Below are 27,533 nucleotides of genomic sequence, written 5' to 3' on the forward strand. Positions count from 1 at the left end.
ACCATAACATCAAACACCATCACTACAAGCTCTCTATAATGCATCATCGTCAAACAGCACAGATAGAGATAAAAGCTCCTCAGTAATATACCAACAGCCTAACACCATAACCTGGAAAAGCATGGCCAAATCAATTGCACTCTCATATACAAGAATATATTCTGGAATTATGTACATAACTTTAGAATAAGCATAACAAACCCTCCCATGCACACCATTCCATCATTAAACTCTGACCTGGCTTGTGAGGCTTGTAAAAAAGCGCTACACTCTGGCTGACCCAAAAAATAATATATATCACTCCGAACAGAGAAAAGCATCGAAAGCAATAACACCAAACACCATCCTTGCAAACACATTAGGAAACGGCCTTAATCAAAAAGTATGTGAGACAGATCACTCTCTGAATGGATCAGGCCTCCAGTGGCTAGTTTGTAAAAGACAGAAACATGGCGACACATTTTTTAGACATAATTATGGTTTTTAACTATCCTCAACATATGTCATAGAGTTTTAACGTTGTGTAAGGAAAGGGGCATAAACAACTTTTACTTTACAGTCTTATTCTCTAACCCTTCTGATGGAGTAACATCTCACTTCCTGGATTCAAGTTCAGAAGTGGGAGATCAAAGTAATCACACTGGGCCTATCATGATGAGTTCGCTTTGGAGACCTGCGTGGCTATTTGTGGACTTGATGATGAAGCAGAGCACACACTGTGGGTGAGAGTCCAGCATCCTTAGAGTGAAACCTTTTCAGGTCTCGCCTAGGCAGCACTTGCGCTGTCTCTTTGAAATATGCTATATTCAGGATATGGGCATAAAGCTCCGCCCAGGTTCCGCCAATCTTTTTAATTTTCTCAGGTCCTGGTTGTTTGTAAATGGTGGCTTTTCATTGGTCAATAGGCTTAGTAGTACCACCTTGTCTCTTCTTATAACCTCCCATGAGGACACCCCTGTTACATGTGTTGTTACTCCCTAGGTTTTAATTACAGCCTGAGGCACTATTTTCTTTAGAGGCTTCAGGCAGGACTCACACTTGTTCCTAAGCTAGGCTGGCAGTGATTACTTCACTCACTAGAACATCTCACATTTATAAGAGACAGTCTATAAATTTCCCTTCATCAACTCCACACAGAGTACAACCTAACCCGAAATTATTTTAATAATTCTTTTGTCACATTTTAAAGCTACTAATTGTATATATGGACATAACTATTTGAATGCACTTATAATACTGTCTTGCTTGCAATGCATTATGGGTAGGGGGGGGTTTACCATATGTTTTGCAGGATGCAGTACAATATGTGACCAAAAGATATCCCATTTTAGCGACATATGGTACGGAATCCTGCAACACCTCCAACTTTGTAGACATGCAGTGCTGGTGTCTTGCTCTCTAGAGACCTCTGGGACCAGCTTGCTGTACGGCACCGAGACATGCAGTGCTGGTGCCTTGCTCACTAGGGACCTCAAGGAGCAGCTTGTGGTACTGCAGCTAGAAATGCAGTGCTGGTGCCTTGCTCACTAGGGTCCTCTAGGAGCAGCCTGCGGTACTGCACTGAGACATACACTGCTGGTTCCTGGCTCACTATGCAAACATTTGCAATGCAGTAGGTCTTGCATTACTGAAAGTATGAGTTATTAGCATTGCATTATTAATTGCAATGCCAATACTCCAAACTATTGCACTGCAAATGCTTGTTACTCTTGAGAGGTGTCAATAAATAGCAAAGGCTGCATCTAATTGTAGTCTATGTAGTGAAGTAGGGACACAATTTGTCTTCCTTAAAGGACAAGGGTGTTCTACATATATGTACTTGATATGTGGGAGCATGCACCCGATACCCTTTTCTCTCACCCTCCCACCAGTTGTTTTCGTTAAAGGGAGACAGCTGCTAAGTAGCACCGGACTATCTGTTGCACAGAGTGGCCTCTTGTGGCAGCTGTTAAATGTTGTGTTGCTACAGCAGTCCACTGACTATTTATTTTGTTTTTATCAACTTAAACTTTGAATTAAAAAAATCTTTAATAACTATTTTGAAAAAATCAAATTACTTTGCAACTTTGAACATTCAGGAATCACAGCTGTTCTTCTGTGTTACCTCGCTACACTTTTGTACATTTACTGAAACACGTATCACGCCAAATGTGACTCCTACAGCACCCCGTGTTTACCTCTTCACCTTCAATCATACACCCTGCAGATCATGCTCTACAAAACCGTCAGCTGTGCCACATTCTCCCATATTTCATCCTATCATTCTTTAGGTACACCACTTAAAGTCACTGATAACTCACCCCCCCCACCCGCCCCCTGAACATTATTCTCCTCTGCTGATTGCTCGTGTAAAACGCACCATAAATGCTGAGTTTGATATGATCCTAGACTGGCTTTCCTTATTCACCCCCTCTGAGAGGATCTTGGTGCATTATGTAGTATGGCTATGTAGCCTTACAGTGGATTACAGTTGCAAAAACAGTCTTCAGTCCAGTCAGGCTCATTTGAACAGCTTTAAGCGCAACCCTGGGTAGCTATTGCTTATGAGCAGAAAGGATTGAACAAAGCAACTTAGTGTAAAGCATTTCACAGTACCACACAACGAAATCCAAAAGCCACACAGCATGAAAGAAACACAACATCAATTTATAAAACTAGATTATATTTTTAGGAATTTTCAGAGCCCTTGATGAACAAAACATTGGAGGGTTCAGGAGAAACAGATTTTCTAAGGTTTTATAACTTTTTAATTCAACCGCAAACAAGCACTGGTTAACAAAAAGTTTGGAAACTTTTCAAAAGCTTGTGAAGTGTAATTCAACTACTATGGCCAAGCTTGAGTGACCAAATCCAACAAGATGAAGGTTGGGGGTGTAGGGGGGGAGGGTCACTGGAGTAGATTTGGACAGTTACCTGGCCCCATGAGTGTTTTCCAATCAGTGCTTAATTTGTAAAAAAAAAATGAAGTGCCGGGGCTGAAAATGCTGCCAAGCAGGCTACAGTCCACTTCTACCTCCAGTGTGCCCAACTTTCAACACCTGCACTCCCTCAGTCTCTATCCTGTAACCATGCTGTGCTGTCTGTCCATAAGACATGCATTTTACTTCTTTACCTACACCGACAGATGAGTGCGAAAACAAAATATACAACAAATGAAAATGCTTTTTTTGAACATATTAATCAGTGCGGTCTGACTGGGTATGTTGCAGGTCAGGAGACTGCTTGAGCACAGCATGTCATGTCACTGCTAGTCCTGCCTGTAATTAGTTTGGTCCAGTTATGACAATAGCATAGGCATCCACTGCTCAGCTTTCTGTGACCCTGCCTGCTACAGCAAAATCACTTCCCCCAGCCGCAATGCTGCAATGCATGTGAGACATGAGTATGGCTGTTGCACCTACTGGACTCAAGCACGCTCAGCAATTAGCATGCTTGGAGGCAGCGCACGGAAACTCCATAGCACACAAAAGTTGCGGTGGGCCGCACCAACATCAAGCATGTTGAAGCAATGCAGGGCTAAAGGCCACCACTACAATTATCCAGTGGGAGGCTTAGGCTCAGGCAGTGGCAGGGTGAAGCAGACTCAGGGAATAAAATGCAAGCCATTCATTAATGATGACTTCTTGGATTCATGACTGGCATGACAACATCATCACTAAAGTGATGATACACAATCATGCCTGCCTGAACTGATGTATGCCTCCCTATGAAAACATACCAGCCCATCACCATGCAAGGTATGTGGTTCTTTTTATTTTAAATTGGACAATTAATATTGAGACCACCACCTACCAGAAATCGTACCCTGTGAAAGAAGTGCCGGTGCTGAGCACCCGAAGGCACCTGCTCAAATTAAGCACTGTTTCCAATCCAGATCCAGACTTTACAGCACAACCGCCATAGACCTAAATGGAGTGGTCCTGATGCCGGTGATACAAGATGGAAAGATGCTCAAAGATGCTCTGGGAGAGCTCTGCAGTTGGTGGGATGCCTCTGTTGTGATTCCTCAGTCCGTGGGTGATGTGATCCAGACTTTACAGCACAACCGCCGTAGACCTAAATGGAGTGGTCCTGATGCCGGTGATACAAGATGAAAAGATGCTCAAAGATGCTCTGGGAGAGCTTTGCAGTTGGCGGGATGCCTCTGTTGTGATTCCTCAGTCCGTGGGTGATGTGGTGCAACTTTGACCACAGAGGTTAGGGTCCCGCAAAGTCCTCTTCGAGACAGTAGAAAGCCAGATACCGCAGGGCTACCGGTCTCCGAGCAGAGTGGTTGGAACTAAATCCTTTAAGGGGTGGGTAGTGTCCCTCGTGGGTGACCAATCCAGACTTTGATGAGACTCATGGGTCTGTCTGACTTGGCAGCAACCTTAGGCTGTCAAGGATTGGTCTCTTGGAGTGCCCCATGGAAGATAGCAGTGAACCATTTCCAGTGGCTATCAACTTGCTGGTTTAGGCTTCTACAGCTGTTTTGACCCTGGAGCTGCTTCCAAGGGATCAGCCAGCTGATCCTTGTAGTCACTGCTTTGGTCTGCGGCTGGGGTATGACCTTTCCCCACTTTGCCATCCCAAAAGTGAAGCAGGTGCAGTCCAGCAGACAGTAAAGTCTCCCTTTGTGCAGTCTGGGGCAGCAAGGCAGTGCTCCTTCGGTCTTTGTTCCAAATCTGTCAGTATCTGAGGTTAGGGGTGCCAGTGGTGCCATATTAAACCCAGGAAAGAGTCCAAAGGGTACAAGGCGGCTGCCAGCCAATGGGCTACTAGGTCCCCTCTCCCTTAGTGATGGCTTTTCACCAACATGTGGCACCCGGTAATCTCAGAGAGCACTATTGTGGCCACTCTCCTTGACAGTGAGAAGCTTGGGAGCCCACCCTAGAGTGTGGCTACCTGAGGGCTACACGCCCACAGGAAAACTGATTTGGGCATTGGTTTTATCTCTCTGGCCCTGCCTCCAGCATGTCTATCTAAACAAAGGGATGTCACTCAGTGATGTTATCGCCATTTGCCCACCAACGCTTTGCCTTTGAAGCTCGCGTTTTGGGGTAACACCTGAATGACTTCCTGAGAGGGGAAGGTGGCAACTCTCCCTGCAGCAGCATTCTATTGTTTTTAAGACTGGGAGCCACTCACACAACCCCACAGGTGGGCAGAAGGCTGTCTGTGGGCCAGTGACCATGTGAGGCTAGTGGACCAGCTGGGCCACAGAGTGGCAACTTTCTAAAAGTTGCTTGATGTTAATAGTGACAATAAATTTGGCCTGGGCATCAGATCAGGTTTGATGCCACGATGACTTTGATACATCACAGTACCCAGTTAGGTAGTCCCATTCAGAAGTTATCCAGGTTGGGGTGCCAGCCTGTATTAGCCAATGGGGCTACTAACCTTTAAACAGCAAAAATGACAGTTTGAGAGGTTTTGGTGCAGGGACATATATAAACATAGATGCCCCACTTAATAATGTAAAGCTCCCTGCCATAGGGCTCTCTAGGCCTTCCTTAGGGGAGTCTTACTTATACTGTTAAGAAAAGGGTGGCGCTACCATGAGTTGGAATGACAAAGTCGAATTAGCAGTATGGCAACTGCCCTTCCAGTCTGCAGTGGCAGACTGTGAGCTATGTTGTACTTTGTCACACACAGAGTGGCACAAACAGTGCGCAGCCTTTGGTTGGACACTCTGCCTTACATGCCCTTAGTACCCTGGGTACTATATACTAGGGACTTATAAGTATTCATGACTTGCAAATTGGGAATAGTCAATTCAACATACACTTGATGGTTGAGAACTCTGCATCTGAGGTCTGACCTTAGCGCAGTTGGCAGGAAATATGCTTAATTTTAGCACTTTATATGGTAAAACATATTGATGATCCTAGGTGAATCCTCAATTAGATCCAAACTCGTTTGAACCGGATCCCGAAGGTTTATGTGGCCTCTTAAGGGCAGTTTGCAAATACACCTGTCCAGAGTCCTCACAACTGTGGTCTCTCTAGCCCACTGAGCGTCTCATGTATGGGGGAAAAAGTGCCGACTACGCATATGCTTCTCCTAGCAGCATCGCTTGCCTTGCTGGATGATTCCTGGAACAGCGGCACTTGACATTCTAGATGCGTTAGTACACCACCTTCAAGATTTAGGTTTGCACAGTAACCAGTGTCTTGTGTTTTGAGAAGGACTGTGCCTTTTACAGACATCTAATGAACCACTGAGGTGACCATTTTCTGGAGGTCCAATTATTGGGTTACTATGTAACATCCACATTTCACAGTGGGTGACACGTTCATCAAGCTACTCCCTAAGGGGGAAGGAAAGCTCCTTCAAAAAAGCAGCATGACAACCCCGGACAGTGCCCAAACTGATACTGTCCAGGTGCTGTTATCAATACCACCTCACCTATTGAACCAATGGTGACCTAGCACCTGTGTACATAACACTGGAGTTGTACTGTTATGACAGAAGGGTTTCCTGAGTCTGGGGCTCAGTTAAGTGGGGTGGCCATCCAGGAATCTAGGGTTCCCCTCGTTTGGGGCAACTGGAGTTCACCAGAGCAGGGGCCTTGAATCTCCCCGTGGTCCCCAACGGATGCCACTGTGTGCCCTGGGTGAGGCCAGGTGCTGAAATCAGCATGGGGATGCAACCCCCCTCCCAGTGGAACATATTGAAGAAAGACCAGCTCCTGGGGGATTAGGTCCCATGGGCTGAAATTGGTCTGGGAGGGGGGACGTGGGGCCCTTCTTCCCTATTGCAAATAAGGCCAAACCCTGGGGCATTGGGGTCCCTGGGGCTCAAATCCACCCTGGGAGGGGGCTATTTGGCCCTACTCCCCATTGGAACATATTGTAGAAAGACCGGGCTTCAGGGCATCGGTTCCCCGGGCCCATAATCAGCATGGGAAGGATGGCCACATGGCCCCTCTCTCATATTAGAATAAGGCTGGGCCCTGGAGGATAGTGTCTCCAGAGCCGAAATCAGCCAAGGAAAGGGAGTTGGGTGCCCCCTCCTCTAGTTAATAATAATAACAATTCAAGTGTGTTTTGTCTGCAGTTGCACCTTGAAAAGTTATCTGGTGAAGACAATCAAGGAACAATCACATTGGCAATGTTACAGAGACATAAGGTCACTGAAGACATTTCCTCAGCATCCTTTTTGCAGCTCTAGTGTAGGACGTCCCCTTGGATGCTGTGGGTCCTTGGGGGCCAGGAAATCCTCCTGTTACCTCCAATATGTCACATACAGTGGGATTGCTGAGAGATGGCCAGATGCCCCTCCTCCTTTCGCCTCCTATTTGCAAACATGCCTAGCAGTTAAAAAAACCTATACATTCACTGAAAAAAACATAGATTACAAGGACATTTTTTTAAACATGGAAATTCACAGAAAAAAAAGGTTACAGGGATGGTATAGTAAGTCTCACACAGCAGGATTGCTGACAGGTCTTCGGAGGCACCGCCCCCTTTATCCACCAATCTGAAAAGGGACCCTCTGGCACATTACTGATTAAGGGATGAAGTCCCATTGGATTTTGAGGGTCCTCTGGGGCCAAGAACCCCCCTGTAGCCTCCAGTAGGTCCCACACAGTGGGATTGTTGTGAGCTGGTCTGAGCCCCTGCCCCCTTTCTCCACCACTATGCACACATGCCTTTTGGTGCACTACTGGTTGGGGATAAAGTCCCCTTGGAAGCAGAGGGTCTCTGGGGGTCAAGAACCCCTCCTGTTACCTCAAGTAAGTCTCTCACAGTGGGCTTGCTGAAAGCTTTTTGGAGGCCATGCACCCTTTGTCCATCACTCTGCAGTCGTGCCTCGTGGCGCACTACTGGTTGGGGGATGAAGTCCCCTTGGATGCTGAGGGTCCTTGGGGGCTAAGGCCCCTTCTGTTAACTCCAGTAAGTCCCATGCAATGGGATTGCTGAGAGATGGCCGGAGGCCCGCCCCCTTTTTCCAGCACTATCCAAACACATCTCCTGGTGCACTGTTGGTTGTGGATAAAGTTTCTTTTGATGCTGAGAGTCCTTGGGGAACCCTTCCTGCTACCCCCAATAAGTCCCACACAGCAGGATTGCAGGGAGCTCTTCAGAGGCCCTCCCCCTTTCTCCACCAGTGTGTTGTATTACCGTGCGGTAATTAGATAATACTTTATATTTTAAAAAACATAGAAATTCGCTGAAAAAAAGAAAGGTTTCAGGGACGTTATAGTTAGGTTGAAGTTTTCTCCGTAAAAAACATGGAAATACAGCAGGTATAGTTATTCTTATAGTTATACTTATCTGACACACACCCCTCCCCGTACAAGGAAGAATCCCTGAGTAATGGTATCAAACTCTTATACATAATCCAGTCAGGGGCGTATTTTATTTTAAACAGGTGATCCTGTCTAAAAATACACATTTCACTTATATACTGTAGCCTCATTATATACCCCCACCTTTAACGAAACATGGAAAATCACTGCATATCCCACTTTCTCAGAGATTTCTGAATACTAAATACTTCAAAACAGCATGAGCAGCTGTTTTGTGCCGATGGCCTGGCATACGCGGCACACAATATTATGCCAATTGTGTAGCGTGTGCTGCCTTCTCTCAGACTTTGCTGCTATTCAGGTTTCCACCTTACTTGGTAATGAGGAAGTTAAGGTTACGCTCTGCGTGTCAGCAATGCATGCAGGATTCATTTAGAATTACACACCACATGTTTTATTGAAACTCAAACCGCGCCGTCTTCTGTTCTTTAGTTGAAACGCATGGCAATGAATAACTGAACAAGGTACGTGCCAGCATCTTTGGTCTACAAATCATGACTTTGATAGTTTCCATCAGACTTTGCTTCTAAACGCAATAAAGAACTTTTAATATGAAGTCGCTAAATTTGAGAACAAATAACAAAGCATCGTAATCTACTTAAATATAGTTTAACAAAGAGAGACCGAGAAATAGGGGCAGCTTATATGTTTGTACTTACCGTGCCCATTGCCAAAATGCAGTCTTTTTTCATCAGGACTGTGCACTGATTTGTTGTATCCGCAAAATCTGACGAATCAAAGAGAAATGGGTTCAGGCATTACACGTCACCGTTCCGCACGTTGTTAATTAGTGATTGTTTTTAGCAGGGCATCTTGTTACAATTAAAGCCCTAAATAGATACTCGCTTGTAATTTGTGCGAATGACAAATCGTGATCATTAAAAATCAATTAGGAGTAAAGAACACAAAATCTGCACATTCACAAACAAGTTGTGTGCACCCTGAGAGCTGTTGAAAACATTAAATCAGATATCTATGTAACACAATCATACTATTGGTTATGCTGTAGAAGTGAAGGGTCACACTCTGCTGTGTATTTAGGATCGGCTGTGTTAAGAAGTATAGGATTGCTGATAGGGAAAAGGTGAGAAAGACTGTGAAGTATTGCTATTTGTTTTCTGTTTTTTTGTTGTAGAAAACTTGGGGCCTCATTTATGTTTTTTTTTGCTGATGGGCAGCACAGCAGACCTTGCTGCTGCTCTGCCCTACGGCAAAAGAAAAGGGCAGGAATGCGCCTATCTATTAGATACGGAGCATTCCTGTATTTTGCCCCTACGCCGGCGCACAATAGGCTGCCATGCGCCAACGCAGGCACCTTTGCACCATGGTGGAAGGGTGTCTGCGTTACGGGGCTGACTATTTTTTAAGGTTCCCTTCCTGCACAAAAACAATCAAATGAGGCTTTTACCTCTTTCTATGTGCACTGCAGAATGCAGCACACATAAAAAGAGGAAAAACAAGGAGAAATAAAGCTATTTCTCCTCGTTGTGCCTCCCATAGGCGTACGTTTTGGCGCTGCTTCAGACTTGCCATTTTTCGTAAATCTGGGGCAGTGTCAAAACGCCATGGATGTTGCTGGGAACGCCCCCAGCGACACTCATGGAACACACCTTTCACACATGTTTACTGGTACAAAAGGAAACATATTTATAAGGCTGTGAAAAGCCACTTAACGTGGCTTTCCGTGGCCTAATAAATAAGCCAGTGGCTCACTGCGGCACTGCAACATCAAAAAAGTGATGTTCCGGCAGCGCTAAAGTGCCAATAGGTTAGGAGGCCCTTAATAAATAAATAATAAAAGATTAAATTGAGGCAATTTTGGAGTGATCAGAACTCTAAATTTGAGAAGTAGTTTGGTTGAATGTGCAGGCCCCAGAATCCTCAGAGAGCACCCCTCTGGAATCTAGAGAAAGATTTTTTTTAATGAATGTGACAGCATATTGCTGGAAATTCAACATGAATATTCTAGGGAGGCTATGCGACTGGCAGGGGACATCGCGTGCACACTACGCAGTGACTCAGTGGCGGGGTGCACGCATGATGAGGCTTTACAGCCTGACATGGCATAGAATATGCATGCAGTTGTTAGGCAGCTTCCACAGATCACTGCACAAAAATCAAAACACAATTCATAATTCATTGAAAACTACTTTCAATGAAAACAAACACTCTTGAGAGGCTCTCCTCTGTCTGCTCAGCATTTTTTATTATCCAAAGCCTACCCGAATGTGAGGAAGACTTGATGTGACATTTTAACACAGAGCAGTATGAAATATCTGACTTGTGACCAAATTGCAGGATGTACCCTGAGGGTACCCTCAGAAATGAGGAACTACCAGGGGAATCAGGAACAGTGAGCCATATTACTCCAGTAATTTTACCATTTCTCCTTAGAGCTTCACCCTGATATTTTAATAACTTTTAGCAGCCAAAATGTCCCAGTGGAATGCACTAGATCAGTGGTTTTCCTGCAGATGTCGTGTTTTCGTTGAGGATGTTAACTGTCATTCCCAGCCCTTTTGCATTACAGCGACACTCGTAAAGCGGTCTTTAATTTTAAAAAAGTCCTTTTAGATTGGTGTTAATCAAGACATTATGATTTTACTATTATATGTGTATGTATATATATGATATACAGATTTCTAGTTGTTTTCAGCTAGCCTTTTTCATCCATTGTTCTGTCTTGTCATTGACATTTTTCTTCCACCCCCTACAGCATATACTATGGGGCAGTGGTTCAGCCCACTTCTGTTGTTGGTTAACTTCACTGGGAGTGATAGCATTTTTCTCTTTCACAAAAAGCACACTCGCACACAGAGTAGTTCGGCGCCAATATTTTTTTTTTATGTTGGTAAGGACACAACACCTCCTCCAACAATGAAGTTTGACAAACAAAATAACTAAATAAATCAACCACTGAAAAAGCCAAAATGCTGCGGCTGTGGGCTTTGCTAGCACTTTGCTACTGTACAATGAGGGAAGAATCAGTGAGTTGTTCTCCAGTTGTTTGAGTGATCGTGGAAAATTCAACAGTGCAGAAACTGAACAAATAATTGTAGGTGTATTCATAACGCGTTAGGAGCAGTTGCATGGAATTCACGTTGTAGTTTTGGATAAAATTTGGTACGTTTCATTATACAGTTCTTACTAACAAATGCGATTTAATACGTTTATTATTGTTCAGGCTTTTGTTTTTACATCTCTACAATTTTTTATATATTTAGAAATATTTTTATCAGTTTCATATTCTTTAATTTCGGCTACAGGATAAGAAACAGGCTTAATGACAGCGTGGAGAATGTAAAAAAAAAAAGTCAAAATCCATTTAATACAGCTTAATTCTGCAGTAATCCCAATGAGAGAGCGCCATGTTACTTTAAAAATTGTAGGGGCGCAGTATAATCGCCCGTAGTCAGCACACGCATATTTAGAGGACATACTAATGTGCGCTTTTAGAAATGTAACAGTAGGCTGGGGATCAGTGCAATAGGTAAAAGTGTATTCATAATGTTTGCAGATTAATGTAGAGCCTTAACAGGAGTGTGATGCTTTGTATAACGTAGAAATTCTATTAAACGTGTGTATTGCTGTATTGGTAAACGTGTCATATTAAGAGCTGCACGTGTAGGAGACAGAATGTGACGCTTTAACATGGAAAAGAGCTTATATTTAGAATTGAAATGTAATGTTGCTGTTGCTATTGGACAGTGCATTGCTTATAATGTAGAATTATTTAGAAATGCATTTAAACGTGTAAGGGCCTGGGACATAAAGAAGCCAGTAGAGGCCTAGTTGTAATTCCTTTAATTAGCATTGGTTAAATCTTGAAATGACTCTTGCTGGGAAAAGGTGCTGTTCTAAGAGAATATTGAATTGTAACTTTGAATGTGCACAAGATTGCTTCTCACGTATTTCAGTTGCAGGTGCCAGACCACGGACCTCGTTAGGTAGAATGATCCATTGTTTAGAAGTTAGGCCAGTAGGAGTGTGGACGAGTAATTGCCAGAGGACTGTCCATCTGCAACATTTGTTGGAGAAGGTGCGTGGGATCCAAGGACACCTCAACGGGCGCTGAATGGAAGATTGCCATGCTGGAAAAATCCGAAAACCGATACCTGCCAGAGGGGTGTGCCTTGGGGCGTACCTACGATTTTGGAGTTTTGTATTAGGGACAGTACCCGAGGGTGGAGAGCAGATTTTTTTAGGCGGTTGCCAGAGCAGGATGTAGGCAATCCTAGACAGCATTTGAGGAAACTTAGGGCAGAGTGGGGTGTAGGAAGGGGCATCTAAGAACAAGCTCAGTAGTTTAGGCTACTTACCTAAGAAAAGTGAATGTACTTCTTAGGAAGACTTCACAGCTGACACCTTTACTCTTGCCTGAAGGGAATTGTTAAGTAGGGATGTCACCTCAGAGTTAGTGTAGGGACAGATTAACCTTTTCCTTTCCTTTTTGTAAATGCAGTCCAGACTTCAAATAGGGACTGTAATTGGATACCTGATGTTTCTTGAACTAACGTTGCTTTGTATTCTGAGTCGGTTGAGACTCCTTCGTAGGATTATGTTTGTATTAGTGCCAGTTTACCTTTTGAACCTCTTGCTGAGGTGTTTGTATGTCCAATTATTTTTGGCTTTGTAATAAACTCTTAAACTTCAGTTCGTAGTCAGTGGTTCTTTAAATTGGATTTGATTGTTGATTTACAAAGCGGTTTAATTATGAGTTTGGAAACCTCCCCTCTACACTTCTTAGCAGACAAAAAGGTCCAGTCGACCTGTCATGGGATTCTGGAGAATTGAGAAGGTAAAAATATAGATAAGAATCCCAGCTCCTTCACCAATACACTCTCTCTTTACACTTCAGTCCGACTATGTCTCCTGCACAAGAGATGTGCTCTGTGTCTGAGTCCGCTGAAAGTGGTTCTTTAACAAAAAAATGCAACAGTGGTCCTTGTATGGAATTCTGATATTGCCTCAGCCAATCAGAATGCTTAGACTATTGCCACAGTTTATAGTTATGTGGCTTGGCAGTTCAGGCTGGACTGTTCCCATGAGGCACAGGGTCAGACTGATTTGCATATGGCCATGTCTGAACTGGGGTGGTGGAGTGAGCTAAAGAATGATGATGGATTAAACCCAGATCTGTTGACTGGGGGTGAGTGTTTGATTTGCTCTAACGCTCCGTCCATCATCCCCTTTGGTATTGCTTTGTTCGCCCTAAGTTGGCAGGGTATGCCTAGATGTGGGTCCCTTGCTCACCTTGCCACTGGATTCAAGCTAGCCTGGCTGATGACCGCTGATTAGCCAGAAACCGGTCCTAGGATGCGTTTTCCGGTCCAGGGAAGACATGGCTTGGCAGTTCGGGCTGGACTGTTCCCATGAGGCACAGGGTCAGACTGATTTGCATATGGCCATGTCCGAACTGGGGTGGTGGAGTGAGCTAAAGAATGATGATGCATTAAACCCAGATCAGTTGACTGGGGTGAGTGTTTGATTTGCTCTAACGCTCCGTCCATCATCCCCTTTGGTATCGCTTTGTTCGCCTTAAGCTGGCAGGGTACGCCCAGACGTGGGTCTCTTGCTCACTTTGCCACTGGATTCAAGATAGCCTGGCTGATTAGCCAGAAACTGGTCCCAGGATGCTTGTTTCCGGTCCAGGGAAGACATGGCATGGCAGTTCGGGCTGGACTGTTCCCATGAGGCACAGGGTCAGACTGATTTGCATATGGCCATGTCTGAACTGGGGTGGTGGAGTGAGCTAAAGAATGATGATGGATTAAACCCAGATCGGGGTGAGTGTTTTGATTTGCTCTAACGCTCCATCCATCATCCCCTTTGGTATCACTTTGTTCGCCCTAAGTTGGCAGGGTATGCCCAGACTAGGGTCCCTTGCTCACTTTTCCACTGGATTCAAGATAGCCTGGCTGATGACGGCTGATTAGCCAGAAACCGGTCCCAGGATGCTTGTTTCCGGTCCAGGGAAGACATGGCTTGGCAGTTCGGGCTGGACTGTTCCCATAAGGCACAGGGTCAGACTGATTTGCATTTGGCCATGTATGAACTGGGGTGGTGAAGTGAGCTAAAGCATGATGATGTATTAAACCCAGATCAGTTGACTGGGAGTGAGTGTTTGATTTGCTCTAACGCTCCGTCCATCATCCCCTTTGGTATCGCTGTGCTCGCCCTAAGTTGGCAGGGTATGCCCAGATGTGGGTCCCTTGCTCACTTTGCCACTGGATTCAAACTAGCCTGGCTGATGACGGCTGATTACCCAGAAACCGGTCCCAGGATGCTTGTTTCCGGTCCAGGGAAGACATGACTTGGCAGTTCGGGCTTGACTGTTTCCATGAGGCACAGGGTCAGACTGATTTTCATATGGCCATGTCTGAACTGGGGTGGTGGAGTGAGCTAAAGAATGATGATGGATTAAACCCAGATCAGTTGACTGGGGTCAGTGTTTGATTTGCTCTAACGCTCCATCCATCATCCCTTTTGGTATCGCTTTATTACATTGTAGGCTCAGTAGCAGGGACATGAACAAGACAGAGGTAGTAGGTGTATTTAATTGTATGTGTCATTGACATTGTTATGTTATGCAGATTTGTAGCGCACACTATCACCTGGGAAGGTATCCTGGCGCTGTGCAGGTGTGTGCCTAACCACACCTAAACCCTAGTGGGACGACTCGGAAAGCCAAGTCTCCAGCTTCTTGCGAAATTCAAGAAGAGAGGAGTAAACTTTTCTATGTGGCAGCAGATCCTTCCACACTTTAGGAGCGATGTAGAAGACTAGACCGTCAACCCTTGTTTTCCTTATTTGTGCGATATGTGCAATTAGGAGTCCAGATGAGTGGAGATGTCTAAAAGGTTTGGCAAAGCAGATGCGGTTCTTGAAGTATGCTGGGCCTGTGTTATGTAGTGTACTGAAAATGTGAGTGAGGAATTTGAATAGTGCTCTTTTGTGAATGGGTTCTCAGTGGAGCTCCTTCAGGAGTGGTGGGATGTGAATGAGGCGTGGGAGTTTGCGAGTGATTCTGGTCGCTGAGGGAGACAGGTGCTAATAGACATAATATCCAACAGATGCCAGGTAATAACGCCTTCTAATCCACTTCCCTCATTATGTGCCATCACCACCGGTTCAGGCACATAATTCCTGGGCAGCCATTTGTTAGTGGTTAACACCCTCTGAGGAAGGCGCTCAATATTATAAACACCCAAATAGAGAGCTATGATGCTTAAATAACATTAATTGAACAGCAATATCTACACTTCTACAACATTTTTTTAATGATGAAAAATGCATTTCAGCTGTCTTCATCCATAATAAACCTCACTGTAATCCTAAACGTAATTCTTAACCTTAACTTTACACTGGCCATAATCCTTATCCTTTTCCTAACCCAAACTGTAAATCTAGCTCTTACCATTATCACTCCACTAAACCTGGTGTCTACACCAACCCAACCCACTCAGAATAACCCCTCCACATTGACAAACTTATCCCTTTATTTTACTCTCTTCGCATTGTTTTTTTTCAAAGTTAATTATAAACTGAATAGCAACAACTAAAAATATAATTTGTTATTTCTTCTTTTGCTCTTAGTACTTTCTTCCATATGGGTTTTTCCATAAAAGTTCCTTCCTGAGGGATCAACTTATCATAAGCAACACTAGACATTGTGCTAACATGGATTCAATAGGAAATAAAGATAAAACCTGAAGCTAAAGTAACAATAAGGTTTCATGTGAACTCCTGAAAGCAAGGAAATGCAACTAAGTATAGGAAAAGATGCATGCCCAGCACCCCAACATAGCAGGGCTAATGATATCACAATATCATACATGAAATATGAATTAAGAATACTAAATTATTGAAAAGATTCATTAAATGTGTTTAGCGCCAAACAAACAAATGTGCAGATGCAAATGCTGTTAGCTCCCTCCATTTTGAGTGACAATCACAATAAACAACAGGCCACCTCACAATCAACGCTGTTTCCTGTGCTGCAAAACAGCCCCGGCCGGTGGTGGGAGTACCTGCGGGCGGTGACGTGGGGAGGGGCTGGGTGGGGGGTAGTAATGTATGGATTACGGAGTTTAACAGGTAAGCTAACATATATATGAATAAAACGAACTCCGTTGAGTGCACTGCATCACCAAATGCGATGCAGTGTGCGCAACGAATTTCGTTTTATTTATTTATATGTTTACTTACCTGTTAAACTCCGTAATCCATACATTACTACCCCCCAACCTGCCCCTCCCCATCCCCACGTCACTGCCCGCAGATACTCCCACCACCGGCCGCGGCTTCTGCAAAACGAGTGTTTTCCGGAGTGTTGAAGCGCAGCACAATGTGAGAAAAGCTGTGCTCGGATCATGCTACTGACTGATTGGTTGCAGTTTTTAGGCCCACTAAGCAGACTTATAATGCAGGAAAAAGAGCAAAATGTGTAAAAAGTGAAACAAACCAACCTTCCAATCAGGACGTACACCACAATTGTGAGAAGAATAATGGCGACAGCTGCAGAGATGGCGATCATTACCACTTGACTGTTTTCACTGGAAATTGAGAAAGCTGTAAGAGTGGCAGGAGAAACAATGTAAAGGCTTAGCACGTTAACATGTATATACAGGGCGAGTAGATGCATTTAGCCTTCGTTTTCCCCTTTGTTGCTAGACAATTTAAGAGCTTAGGCCCAATTCGCAAAGAAAGAGTGACTCATTAAACATAGCAAAACACTTTTAATAATAATTAATGCCTGATAAAACATTTTATTTGCTTTAATTTGGAATTTACTTTTTAATTTAAACATCATTTTTTTTTATTTCATTCTACTTCTAGAAATACATACATACAATTAGTTTAGAATAATATTTTACATTAAAATATGTTTACTATTTTAATATGGTGGAGGCTCCCTGTGGTAAAATAATGGTAGAACGAAAAACAAAATTGTGAAAATATTTTGTGTGATAACATTATTATAAATAAATACAGAGAGAGACAGAGAAAGAGAGAGATATACTTGTATCAAGAAGCAGCATTTGGTAAATTCTTAGTGCCCTTTTTTCCTCTGTTGAGGAGATTAAAAACTAGTCAAGCATGAAAGGGTGATTCCATTTCCAAGATGACTGTAAAAGTACAACTAAGAGAAAAGGACAGTCAATCTGGATAAAAATTGCATCCCATAAAGATGTCTTGAAAAGAACTGAGTCCTCCCCGACTTTCAATTTTAATCTCTAATTATTATGTCTTTTGATACGAATTGGTTTCCTTTAAAAATGCCAGAGATGTACTATTTGTGCAGGCTTGATATCATCTAATACACAAAATCCTTAACAGTTGTGAATGGTATGTTCGTTGAGAGTCCTATCTCTCTTATCATTTATCTCTCTCTCAGGAATCATTTATTTATTTATTTATTTTTAATATTTATAAAGCGCATCATTTACCCTTGGGCGTCTTGGCGCTAGTGGAACCAGTTTATCTGTGACGGTCAACATGTGACGGTCAACATGAGGAACAATCATCCAAAATTTGACTGCCCTCTTTTTTCCATGTATTACTTTAGACCAGGGGTCTCCAACCTTTTCTGTACTGAGGGCTACTTATGGTCAATGAAACACATTGAGAGCTACTAATATTATTAGTGTTGTACAATCTCCATTTTTTATATGTATATTATTTCAACCAAGCAAAAGCTTTCTAATTTAAAAGTTGGGCTGCACACAGGTGAGCTACCCAGAGGTAGCTGTAGAGCTACAGTAGCTCATGCAGTGGCGTAACATAGCTTGAGTGGGCCCCCTGCAAGGTATGCGGTGGCCCCCTCCAGACTTATTCAGGAGATACCCGGCTGGAGTACTGTGCTTGGGGACCCGCTGGAGCTTGAGGGCCCACATTGCGGGGGCTGTGGGGGCCTCTGTTATGCCACTGTGCTCAATAACAACTGGTTGAAGACCCCTGCTTTAAACCACCAGTCAGCTGTAACACTGAATAAATATTACAACCCAGTATATAGAGTGGGTATACAAAAGCTTTGCTGCAATAATCAAAGTAGTGGAAATAAATTCCTTGTTTACGTACAGTCTGGGCTGGTTTCAAACTCAAACTTGCGGCTGTTCGGTCCGTATCCAGCTGCCGTACGAGCACGGATCTGGAACACGTACGTAGTATCCGGTTTCAGGCCATTGATGGTCACATTGGTGCCCCTCGATCTCAAAATAGTGTAGCTTGTCTCCTGCTCCTGCTTTTGGGGACATAATAAGCATATTAATCACAAAACAGTAGATGCACAAACAGAGTCTGTTTTAGATATTCATGACATTCATGATTTGATGGTCATAGCAGATATCTACTGTGACCTGGTGGACACTACTACAAAAGTGTGAGGGCCTTCCATCTTTTTGAACCTATTAAATTGAGTGCCTATGCATTTGGAAACTCATGTAATTTATTTTGTGGAAATCAGACAAAATGCCCCCAAAAGTATGCAAAATTACAGATTATTATGTGATATGCTGGTGTGGTATTTTGTGCTATTTTTTAGCATAAAAAGCATCCTCGTGTGTATTTTAAACGCGAGGACACATTTCACACTAAAAAAGTGTAATATCACACATGACGTGAACAACAGCTGCTCGCGTTCTGTTCTTTCGTGTTGCTCCTAATCTACCTCAATAGAATTTTTCTCCAAATGAGATCACAATTCCGCAAGGTGGCATAATGCTGTGATCTCAGGTACTTCATGTAAGAAGCATAACATGAAATGCTGGAAGTTACACATGATGATGCATGCATAGATGAAATGTCTCCTCAGGGACATCTTAAGGATTTTGGGGGTGTCTGGGCCCAACATATTTTAGGAGGCCCTGTTCACAACAGCTTTGAATGTATGATCCAACCTCACCTCTTTCATGCCCTCTTTAGCCAGGTCACTGACAGGGCACAGGTATGCTCCTCCAAATTCTAAATGTTTGGTACATCTAATATTCAGAGACAGTGAAGTGTGTTTCCAATACTGTAACACTACAGCAGTGCTCTAATATTATTGCAAATAATCTTTTACGACCTCCTATTTCTCTTATGCGAGATCCTGTTTTGCTCTAAAGGAATATGTTTATAAATGTTACATGAAACTTCAACATAACATTTCTTGGCAAAATGTCTAATTGACTTACACATCACCCACTTAAAAAATGATAAAAGGAAAACGGTATTTGAAACAATCTGTTTACAAGAACATCAGGGCAGAACTGTCTCTATCAGGGAAACCCCTGAAAGGCTGGGGCCCTGGGCCAGAGCCCACTTTCCCCGTGTCTTAAAACGTCTGTGTGTCTCCTGGGTCTAGATAACAGTAGTAGTGCCCGTTTACAGCATATCGTGACAATAAAAGAGTGGATTAAAACACTATTTAAAAAGATATTATTTGGGGAAATGGCATAGCCCAAGTTAACATTGAACGGGAAAAAGAGTAGATCTGTCTCTTATGACTGCTAGTGGGATAAACACTGTATATTTATAGATGTACTCCCTTCATTAGCAACAATTCACCTTAGAACGTTCTAGAGCCACCTACTTTTCCGTGTTAAAGCACACTACTGTCTTGTAAAGCGCACTTCGTGTTGAATAGTTGCACTACAGTTTATTAGACGCAACCAGGCCAGCCAGCAACGTTATAACACAGTCCTAACGGTTTGCTAACAAGCAGAAGTACATTTCCGTTCAATAAAACAAGTCAGACGGCGCTGGTTGCCCAGCCCACTCTGAGCTCGCAGCAGACTGTAGGAAGCAAGGGCGCATTCCAGGCAGCGCGCCGACTGCTGAACTGTGGCATAAGAGAGCTGGGGGGACAAAGTAAAACCAACACCTAATGAACACACTGACCACAGGGGCAGACGACCAGGCGTGTAACAAGTTTTATTTTCCTGTTCAGCTAAAGTAGACTGAGCGCGCACAATCCTCCCTTAGCCCTTTTCAGAAGTGAGCACTGCTTCCTTATCCTGATGAAAATGCTTCTGTGCTCCAGACGAAAGGAGATTTGTTTTATATATATATATGTATATATGAACCTCAAAGTAATATTTATCGGGCCTAACTAGAGGTGTGCAATTAGGAGAAAGGGCAATAAGCATCTAGGGCCCGATTCACAGAACTAACTTAAGACAAAATCCTAAACTTACTACTTTTGGTATTCACAGAAGTTAGGATTTTGTCTTAAATTTGTCTTAAGACAAACTTAAAACAGACTTAAGAAAAAATCCTAACTTAAGTCTGTCTTAAGACAAATTTAAGACAAAATCCTAATTCTGTGAATACCAAAAGTAGTAAGTTTAGGATTTTGTCTTAAGTTAGTTCTGTGAATCGGGCCCAGTGATTCACGGAAGCACAAGACTTTGCAATGCAGGAAAATGTACAAGTCACTTACTGGTCAATCTCGATAGAATGCAGAAGTATAATCAAATGCTGTGGTGACTAATTTGTCTATTCTTTGGCTATAATAAGTATGTCATTCCTAAGTTGTTTTTCAGCAATATATTTACTATCCATTCTTTGGTAAAGAGGATCTGTGAATACCGCAAATGTCCTTTCTTATGGGAGAATCTTGCAATGTGTTTTCCGAGATTGTGATGAGAACAAGATGTTTCCTGGAGGAAAGTCTGTCTTATGCATATGATCATTACAGCCCTTCTGAGCAAACTTTTCAGTCCAAGTGTCAAGGTGCCTGCTATATAATTACCATGGGTGGGCTAAATGGCACAATTTTGTCCATTGAATGAAATTCTGTGAAATTTCACAAAACAGAGTGTGAATTACCATTTACCGGTATCTCACATACATTTTTCATATGAGCCCACTCTTGGTGAAAAGGTGTTACAAGAGCTTGTGAATAAGTCAGTTGGGTGCAAAAATTGCACAAAATAGTTTCAAAGCAAATTTCACACATTTGTGGGTATTTAAGTAATGTGAATTTAAGAATTATGCGATTTTCCCTTTTCGTAATTAAAAGTTTGCATAGGCCTAAAACACAGGTAACAAAAAAATACATACATACATGGATAAAGAACAATCCCAGAATGTGGCATTATTCATCATCTTGCTTTTCAACTTTCTGTGTGCAAATACAACCACTCTTGATTTTTGCCAAGCAGACGTCTTGTGGTGAATGTCCTATTACTTACCGGTAATCTTCATTACTCCGGGTCCCGTTGTCCTCGTCCCCTTCATTATAAAAAGTGAGATAACCATCTTCTTAGACAGAAAAAAGAAAAGCAGGAATGCTGGTACGCCCCTCCCTCTCCCTATAGGGAGTACATAAGGGTACAGTACCCAGCATGCCTCCTGAACCACCAAGCCCAAGATGAGGGCCGGACAGCCGGGAGGGAGGGAGGGAAGTAATGAAGTGGACGAGGAAAACGGGACCCGGAGTAATGAAGATTACCGGTAAGTAATAGGACATTACCCCCAGGTCCCTCCTGTCCTCGTCCCCTTCATTATAAAAAGTGAGAATACCCAAGCAGCAACCGGCCATCATCAAACAACAAACCACCAGGACACAGCAGTACAGCAAAACCCAGCAATTTATTGAAAACAACAGCACAGCAAAAAAGAAAAACAAGGGGAATCAGGAACACACAGCCCGAAGAACCCCCAAACCAAAGTTAGTGTCATCCCCCAGAACATTCTGGATACGGTAATGCCTAACAAAGGTATTAGCAGAAGCCCAAGTGGCGGCCCTACAAATTTCAGAAAGGGACACCCCACGAACCTCCGCCCAGGAAGCAGCCATCCCCCCAGTAGAACGCCCCTGAACCCCAGCCGGGGGAGGGGAACCAGAAAGGGAATAGGCCAGAACAATAACCTGCTTCAACCAACGCCCAATGGAAGAAGACGAAGCACGGTTACCCCTGGAGCCAGCACCAAAAGAGACAAACAGGGAGTCAGAAAGCCGAAAAGCACGGGTCCGATCAACATAGACCCTCAAAGCCCGGCAAACATCAAGCAGAGACCAGGGAAGATCATCCACATCCACCTGATTAGAAACCAAAGCCGGAAGGACCAGCTCCTGAGAACGATGAAACTGGGAGGAGACCTTGGGCACGAAAGAGGGATCCAACCGAAGAACCACTCCATCAGCAGAAAAGGACAGAAAAGGCTCCCGAGCCATCAGGGCACCCAGTTCCCCCAGGCGGCGAGCCGAGGTGATAGCCACCAGAAAAACCACCTTCAAGGTGACAAACTTCATATCCACCTCTTCCAACGGCTCAAAGGGAGCAGCCACCAAAACCCTCAAAACCAAGGGAAGATCCCAGAGAGGAAAGGAAGGACGCACCACAGGGCGGGAGATCGCAAAACTGCACAACAAACGAGAAACCAACCCGTCAACATCAGGAAGGTTACCCCAAGGCGCCCGAAAAGCCCTGATAGCAGCCCATTGAGCCCGGAGAGTAGAGACAGACAAACGCTTCTCGAACCCATCCCAAAGGAACTGTAGAACATCCGGCAAAGGACAAACCAAAGGGGACAAGGCCAGGAGAAGACACCAACGCTCAAAGTTACCCCAATGCCTCCCATAAGACTGAAGGGTAGAAGGCTTCCGAGACTGTTGAATAGCCAAGGCTAAATGGGCAGGGAGGCCCCTATTACGCCACCCCTGCCTCTCAACCGCCAAACCGTCAGCCGAAGCCGACGCAGGGGCAACATCGGAGAGGACCTCAATGGAGACGGATGGAACGGAAAGAACCACGGACCCCGAACAGCCAACAGGCAGAGAGTGGGAAACCAAGACCTGCGGGGCCAGAAAGGCACCACCACCACCACCTCCCGATCCTCCACCATCAGGCGCCAAATACGAAGGATTCCAAGTGTAGAACATCCGGCATCCAGGAAGTGTCCACGGGGAACCCCTCAAGCCCGGCAGGGGGAGGAACCCCGAGTAACCAGCCTCACCCGAAGCCCAGCATCAGGTAAGTTCCAGGAGCCCAAAGGCTCCTGGTCCAATACAGAAAAACTGTCGGAAGACAGAAAATAGAACAGGAGGCATGCTGGGTACTGTACCCTTATGTACTCCCTATAGGGAGAGGGAGGGGCGTACCAGCATTCCTGCTTTTCTTTTTTCTGTCTAAGAAGATGGTTATCTCACTTTTTATAATGAAGGGGACGAGGACAGGAGGGACCTGGGGGTAATACAATGCGCAGCATCGACACAATGAAAGTAAAAGTGAAACCGAAGATTTTTTTTTATACCTTTTCCACTTCCCATTGGCTATCAAATATGCCCCTGCAATGTCAATTATAGATGTATGTTCTCCAGTGGTTAATTTGTAAAAATTTAACTTCTGGGGCTCTCGTCAGGAGCCAGCTTGCACCAGTCCATTTCTCCTGTTAGCACCACCTAAAACAGAACCATGAAATTGGGGAGAGGATGTGGCATAATGGCCGATGCTGCCAACTTCGTAACTGGAAAACCAGGTTTGAGTTTGGCATATGCCCAACATTCTGTGATTCTGGGCAAATCATTTAATCTCCCCCTGCCTACCATAAATTGATGTGTCCTTAACTGGTGCTCATGAAAAGCACCAGTGTTGATGATTAAGTGCTGGTGCTGAGCACCGGAAACCACCGGCTCAAATTAAGCACTGGATGAAAGGGCATAAGGTGCAATCAAGACTACGCAGCCTTGGTTTTCGGCATCCCTGACATATCATGGTTTCAGTGCATGCCCCTCAGAAAAGGGCAATAAAACAAAGAATTGGGAGACACTTCCATTTGGGGTGTGCTCCTTATATGCGGTCAATGCCATTATAACACATAAAAATATCTTTTGAAGAGAATTTAGATTCCCTGTAAGGGGAGCCTCCTTTTCAAACATAATACTTTCCATTTTATTTTTAAAGTGCATATTGTTCACAGAGCTGAATTGTGCGCACATTTTGCCTTCAAATCACTGTTTGTATTAGCATCATTTCAAAGTCATGGAATTGCTATCTTGATGAATGGCGGGATGTCTGGGAAGCAGTAAGTGTTAGAAGTTAAATAAATTAAAAACAGTTTGGCAGCTGCATTTGTCAGGCAGAACTGCAATCAAGCGCGCAGCTTGAGTCATTAGAAATTCAACCGACGATGACTGCAGCAATAGACATCCAAAATTGCCCCAGATAGTGAGTGACGCATCGCATTTAGTAGAAATTGCGTAACTGGCGGCGGTTTCTAACAAGAACCTGGTCCAGCCTCTTAGGATCATCTCTGTGGAGGCTGTCCTTTTGCCACCCGAGTGATCCCATTCCAAGATGGATTCCCTACAAGGGCAAGCACCCTGTCTGCTCCCTAAAGCAGAGCTCTACAGATGCGTGACATTAGGGTGTGCTTCACTTTTCCTGCACTCCCTTTCATTGTAGGGACACTATGCTCCTGGATACCACAAAATATCCAGCAAAGCCAAAACGAGGTTATGGAAGTGGAGACAGGTGGATATAAAGTAGTAAAGTTATGCCAAAGTGTAAGAGTAAATTACACATCTAAATTCCTCATAAGTGTATGGTACGTTTATGAATGTTTCCCCATACATTTAAGGGTGCAATTCACCTACTATCGGCCACGGGCTCAAAAAAACTGCAGCCATGATGAAAAGGGGGGGCCCTCGGCCCCCCCGCACGCATGGCGGCGCGGCGACCGTCGCCCCCACTGTCTCCTTTGTCGCCATTCGGCGGTGGGGGCGTGCCCTGGGGGGCGCGGCCCACCGCCGATTGGCTGGCGGCCTCCTTGACCCGGATCCTGGGAAGTGGGTCCGGGTCAGGGGGGGCGGGCCATAGGAGGGGCCACATGGCCCCTCGGGAATAAAGAGATAGGGAGCGCCCAGGAGACCCTCTTGTCCCTGGACGCTCCCTCGCCGAAACGGTGTGCCCCGCGCTCGGGGCTTCTTTGTTTTTTAACTTCTTTTCTTTCTTTTGCAGGTTCCGGATGTTGACCCCCCTGTTTAGTGCGGGAAGAGTTGGAACATCGGATGAGGCCTCGGCGAGGGGTATGGCGCCGGAGTGGGACTGGACGGCCAGCTCCGACGGGATCCCGGCGGTGGAGTCCGTGATGCGGGCAGAACACTGGGGCTGAATGGTGAGCATCGGAGCCTGTGTTTACACTGTGCAGGTCTGTGATGCTGCTGTGGGTAGGCGGCGGGATGGCTCTGTGTGCTTTGGCTCGGGGGTGGGGCGCGTGATGCGAGTGCATAGCGCCACGGGCTCGGTGCCTGGCATCGCCGCCGGAGCACTGTTTATTTGGAGAGGGAACGCATCGCCGGAGCACTGTCTATTTGTGTGGCCACAGTTTGCTATGCTACAAACTGTGGTCGGTTTGTCCACAGTTCACCCTGTGCTGAGTTGTGGGTCTCTGGTTGGGCGAGTGTGCTCCGATTGTAGGTTTGTGCTACCCTTGGGAGTTGCACGGATAGAGATGTGCACTAGTTGTGAATGTGCGCGAGCTGTGACGGACGTGCTGCGTGTGTGGGGCAGCTTCTGTGTGTTGCGTGGTGGGCAGCGCTCAGCTGCGCCTTGTTTGGGACGTGCCTCGGGTAGGAGTGGGTATTGAGCTGATTTTCGCCGAGTTTGTGGGGTCGATGGTAGCGGGATCGATGCCCGTATTTAACTTTAGTAAAAATATTGGAAATAATGTTTAGAGTTGTATCTAAAGATGTAAGCACCTCACTAAAGCGACCTTTCAAGACTGAAGTCTTTTTTATTTGGTCACTCGCCGTTGTTTCCTAAATTAAAGAACCGGAAACATTGAGAGGGCACCAGGAGATCTGTTCCTAGAATTTACCAAGCGGATTTCTCATTGTGATTGTGTTAAGCTGCGCCCTTTCTGAGAATTAATTAGAGAATTCAAATAGCATATAGTATAGGCTTTTGACAGTCCTTTGCGACGTGTGAACTTCGAGAACTATTAGAAATACTACAAGGGCATACAGTGCAAATATACTGTCGTGGAAAGGCATAAGTGGTCTGCTTTTGTCATCAGGATAATATTGCAATCATTTAATTCTCCCTCCTCCCCCTTCGTGGTTGCTTTTCGGAGGTTAGTGAGGGGATTTTTTGTGCAGGTTCCTCGGGCACAGGTTCTCGTGTGGGGGCCTGCCATGTGCTGCACAGATTGTTCATCGGCGCGGGTGGCGATCTTCACATATTATTTGATTAGGGTGGGGAAATTCATGCAGTGGTAGGGACATGATAATGACAAAACAGCCCCGCGCTTCAATTTCAATCAGGTGGAATGTAGGGTCGACTGAACATCCTTGCACATTATGAGCGACCTGGGTAGGGGGTGTGGTTACATGTTGGATGTCACATCTTCAAATTGCAATTTACGTTAGTTGGGGGGTTTCGAAGTCACAAGGACAACTCACTAGTTTAATGAACTCGAAGATGTAGCTACATGCCCCTGAGGATTTATTCACCTAAAGGTTAGCCGGAAGCAAACGAGTAGGACGGCAGGTGGGTTCATTAATCTTCTCTCAGACGCTCGAAGAGAGCCCGGGCCATTTTTAAAGGGCATACTTAGCGAAAGGCTCTGTTCCAGAAATTCATTGTTCGGCTCTGTCTTACCAAAAAAAGGTTCAAAACCTGCTGGTGTGGCTTCTGGGAGGCGCTGGGTTTCCTATTAGAAGTGGTTTATCTTGGGTAAAGGGCTATTGTCATATTGCGGATTGCCCTTTATTCTATTTGAACCTTCAAAGCTGGTGTCAGGACATATTGTCCTGCCTTCGACTGCTCTGAGGCAGATCCCCCTCTTTAACAGTAAGTTAAATTTTGTGAAGAACTATTTCTAAGGTGCTTTCTGTCTACTGAAGGTCGCCAGGCAGGGCTTTACACGAGGAGTGCCCTGAGTGCTGAAGCCCGACCACCACATTTCTCCAGGCTGAAACGGGGGAGATTACGAGGCAATTCTGATTCTGCAAACTTAGAGCTCCGAGTAGGATATATCAGTTGCATCTTTATGTCAGGGAACGTGGGCCGATTTCCATGCCATGTTTCATATTATGCACAGGGCTTAAAAACCTGCATTATGTTGGACTGGTGGCCAATGCAGGTCCTCAACATTAGATGTGCTCTAACGATTGTTTAGGAGGAATGACGTTGGACATGGTGCGTCTCGTAAACATGTGCAAGAGCAAAAGGAATGAGTGTGCTTTTGTTGAACTTGTAACTTGACTGTCATTACAGTTTGCTAAATTGGAGACAGCTGGTGTTAGCATTTG

General features: G+C 44.7%; 1 protein-coding gene across 2 annotated transcripts in view; it reads right to left on the reverse strand.

Annotated features, from left to right (window-relative positions):
- Positions 1-27,533, reverse strand: part of EPHA3 (EPH receptor A3) — a 960,369-nt gene that overhangs the window by 347,737 nt on the left and 585,099 nt on the right. The window contains exons 7-9 of one of the 2 annotated variants that reach the window (XM_078657673.1): positions 18,374-18,533; positions 16,762-16,864; positions 8,953-9,020 (exon numbers count right to left, since the gene is read on the reverse strand). In XM_078657673.1, coding sequence (XP_078513799.1) covers positions 8,953-9,020; positions 16,762-16,864; positions 18,374-18,533 — 331 coding nt within the window. Of the gene's footprint in view, positions 1-8,952; positions 9,021-16,761; positions 16,865-18,373; positions 18,537-27,533 lie in introns of both variants that reach the window. The other variant, XM_078657672.1, reaches the window with a different exon arrangement.

Source organism: Lissotriton helveticus, chromosome 8 (assembly GCF_964261635.1).
Source record: "Lissotriton helveticus chromosome 8, aLisHel1.1, whole genome shotgun sequence".
Lineage (NCBI taxonomy): Eukaryota > Metazoa > Chordata > Amphibia > Caudata > Salamandridae > Lissotriton > Lissotriton helveticus.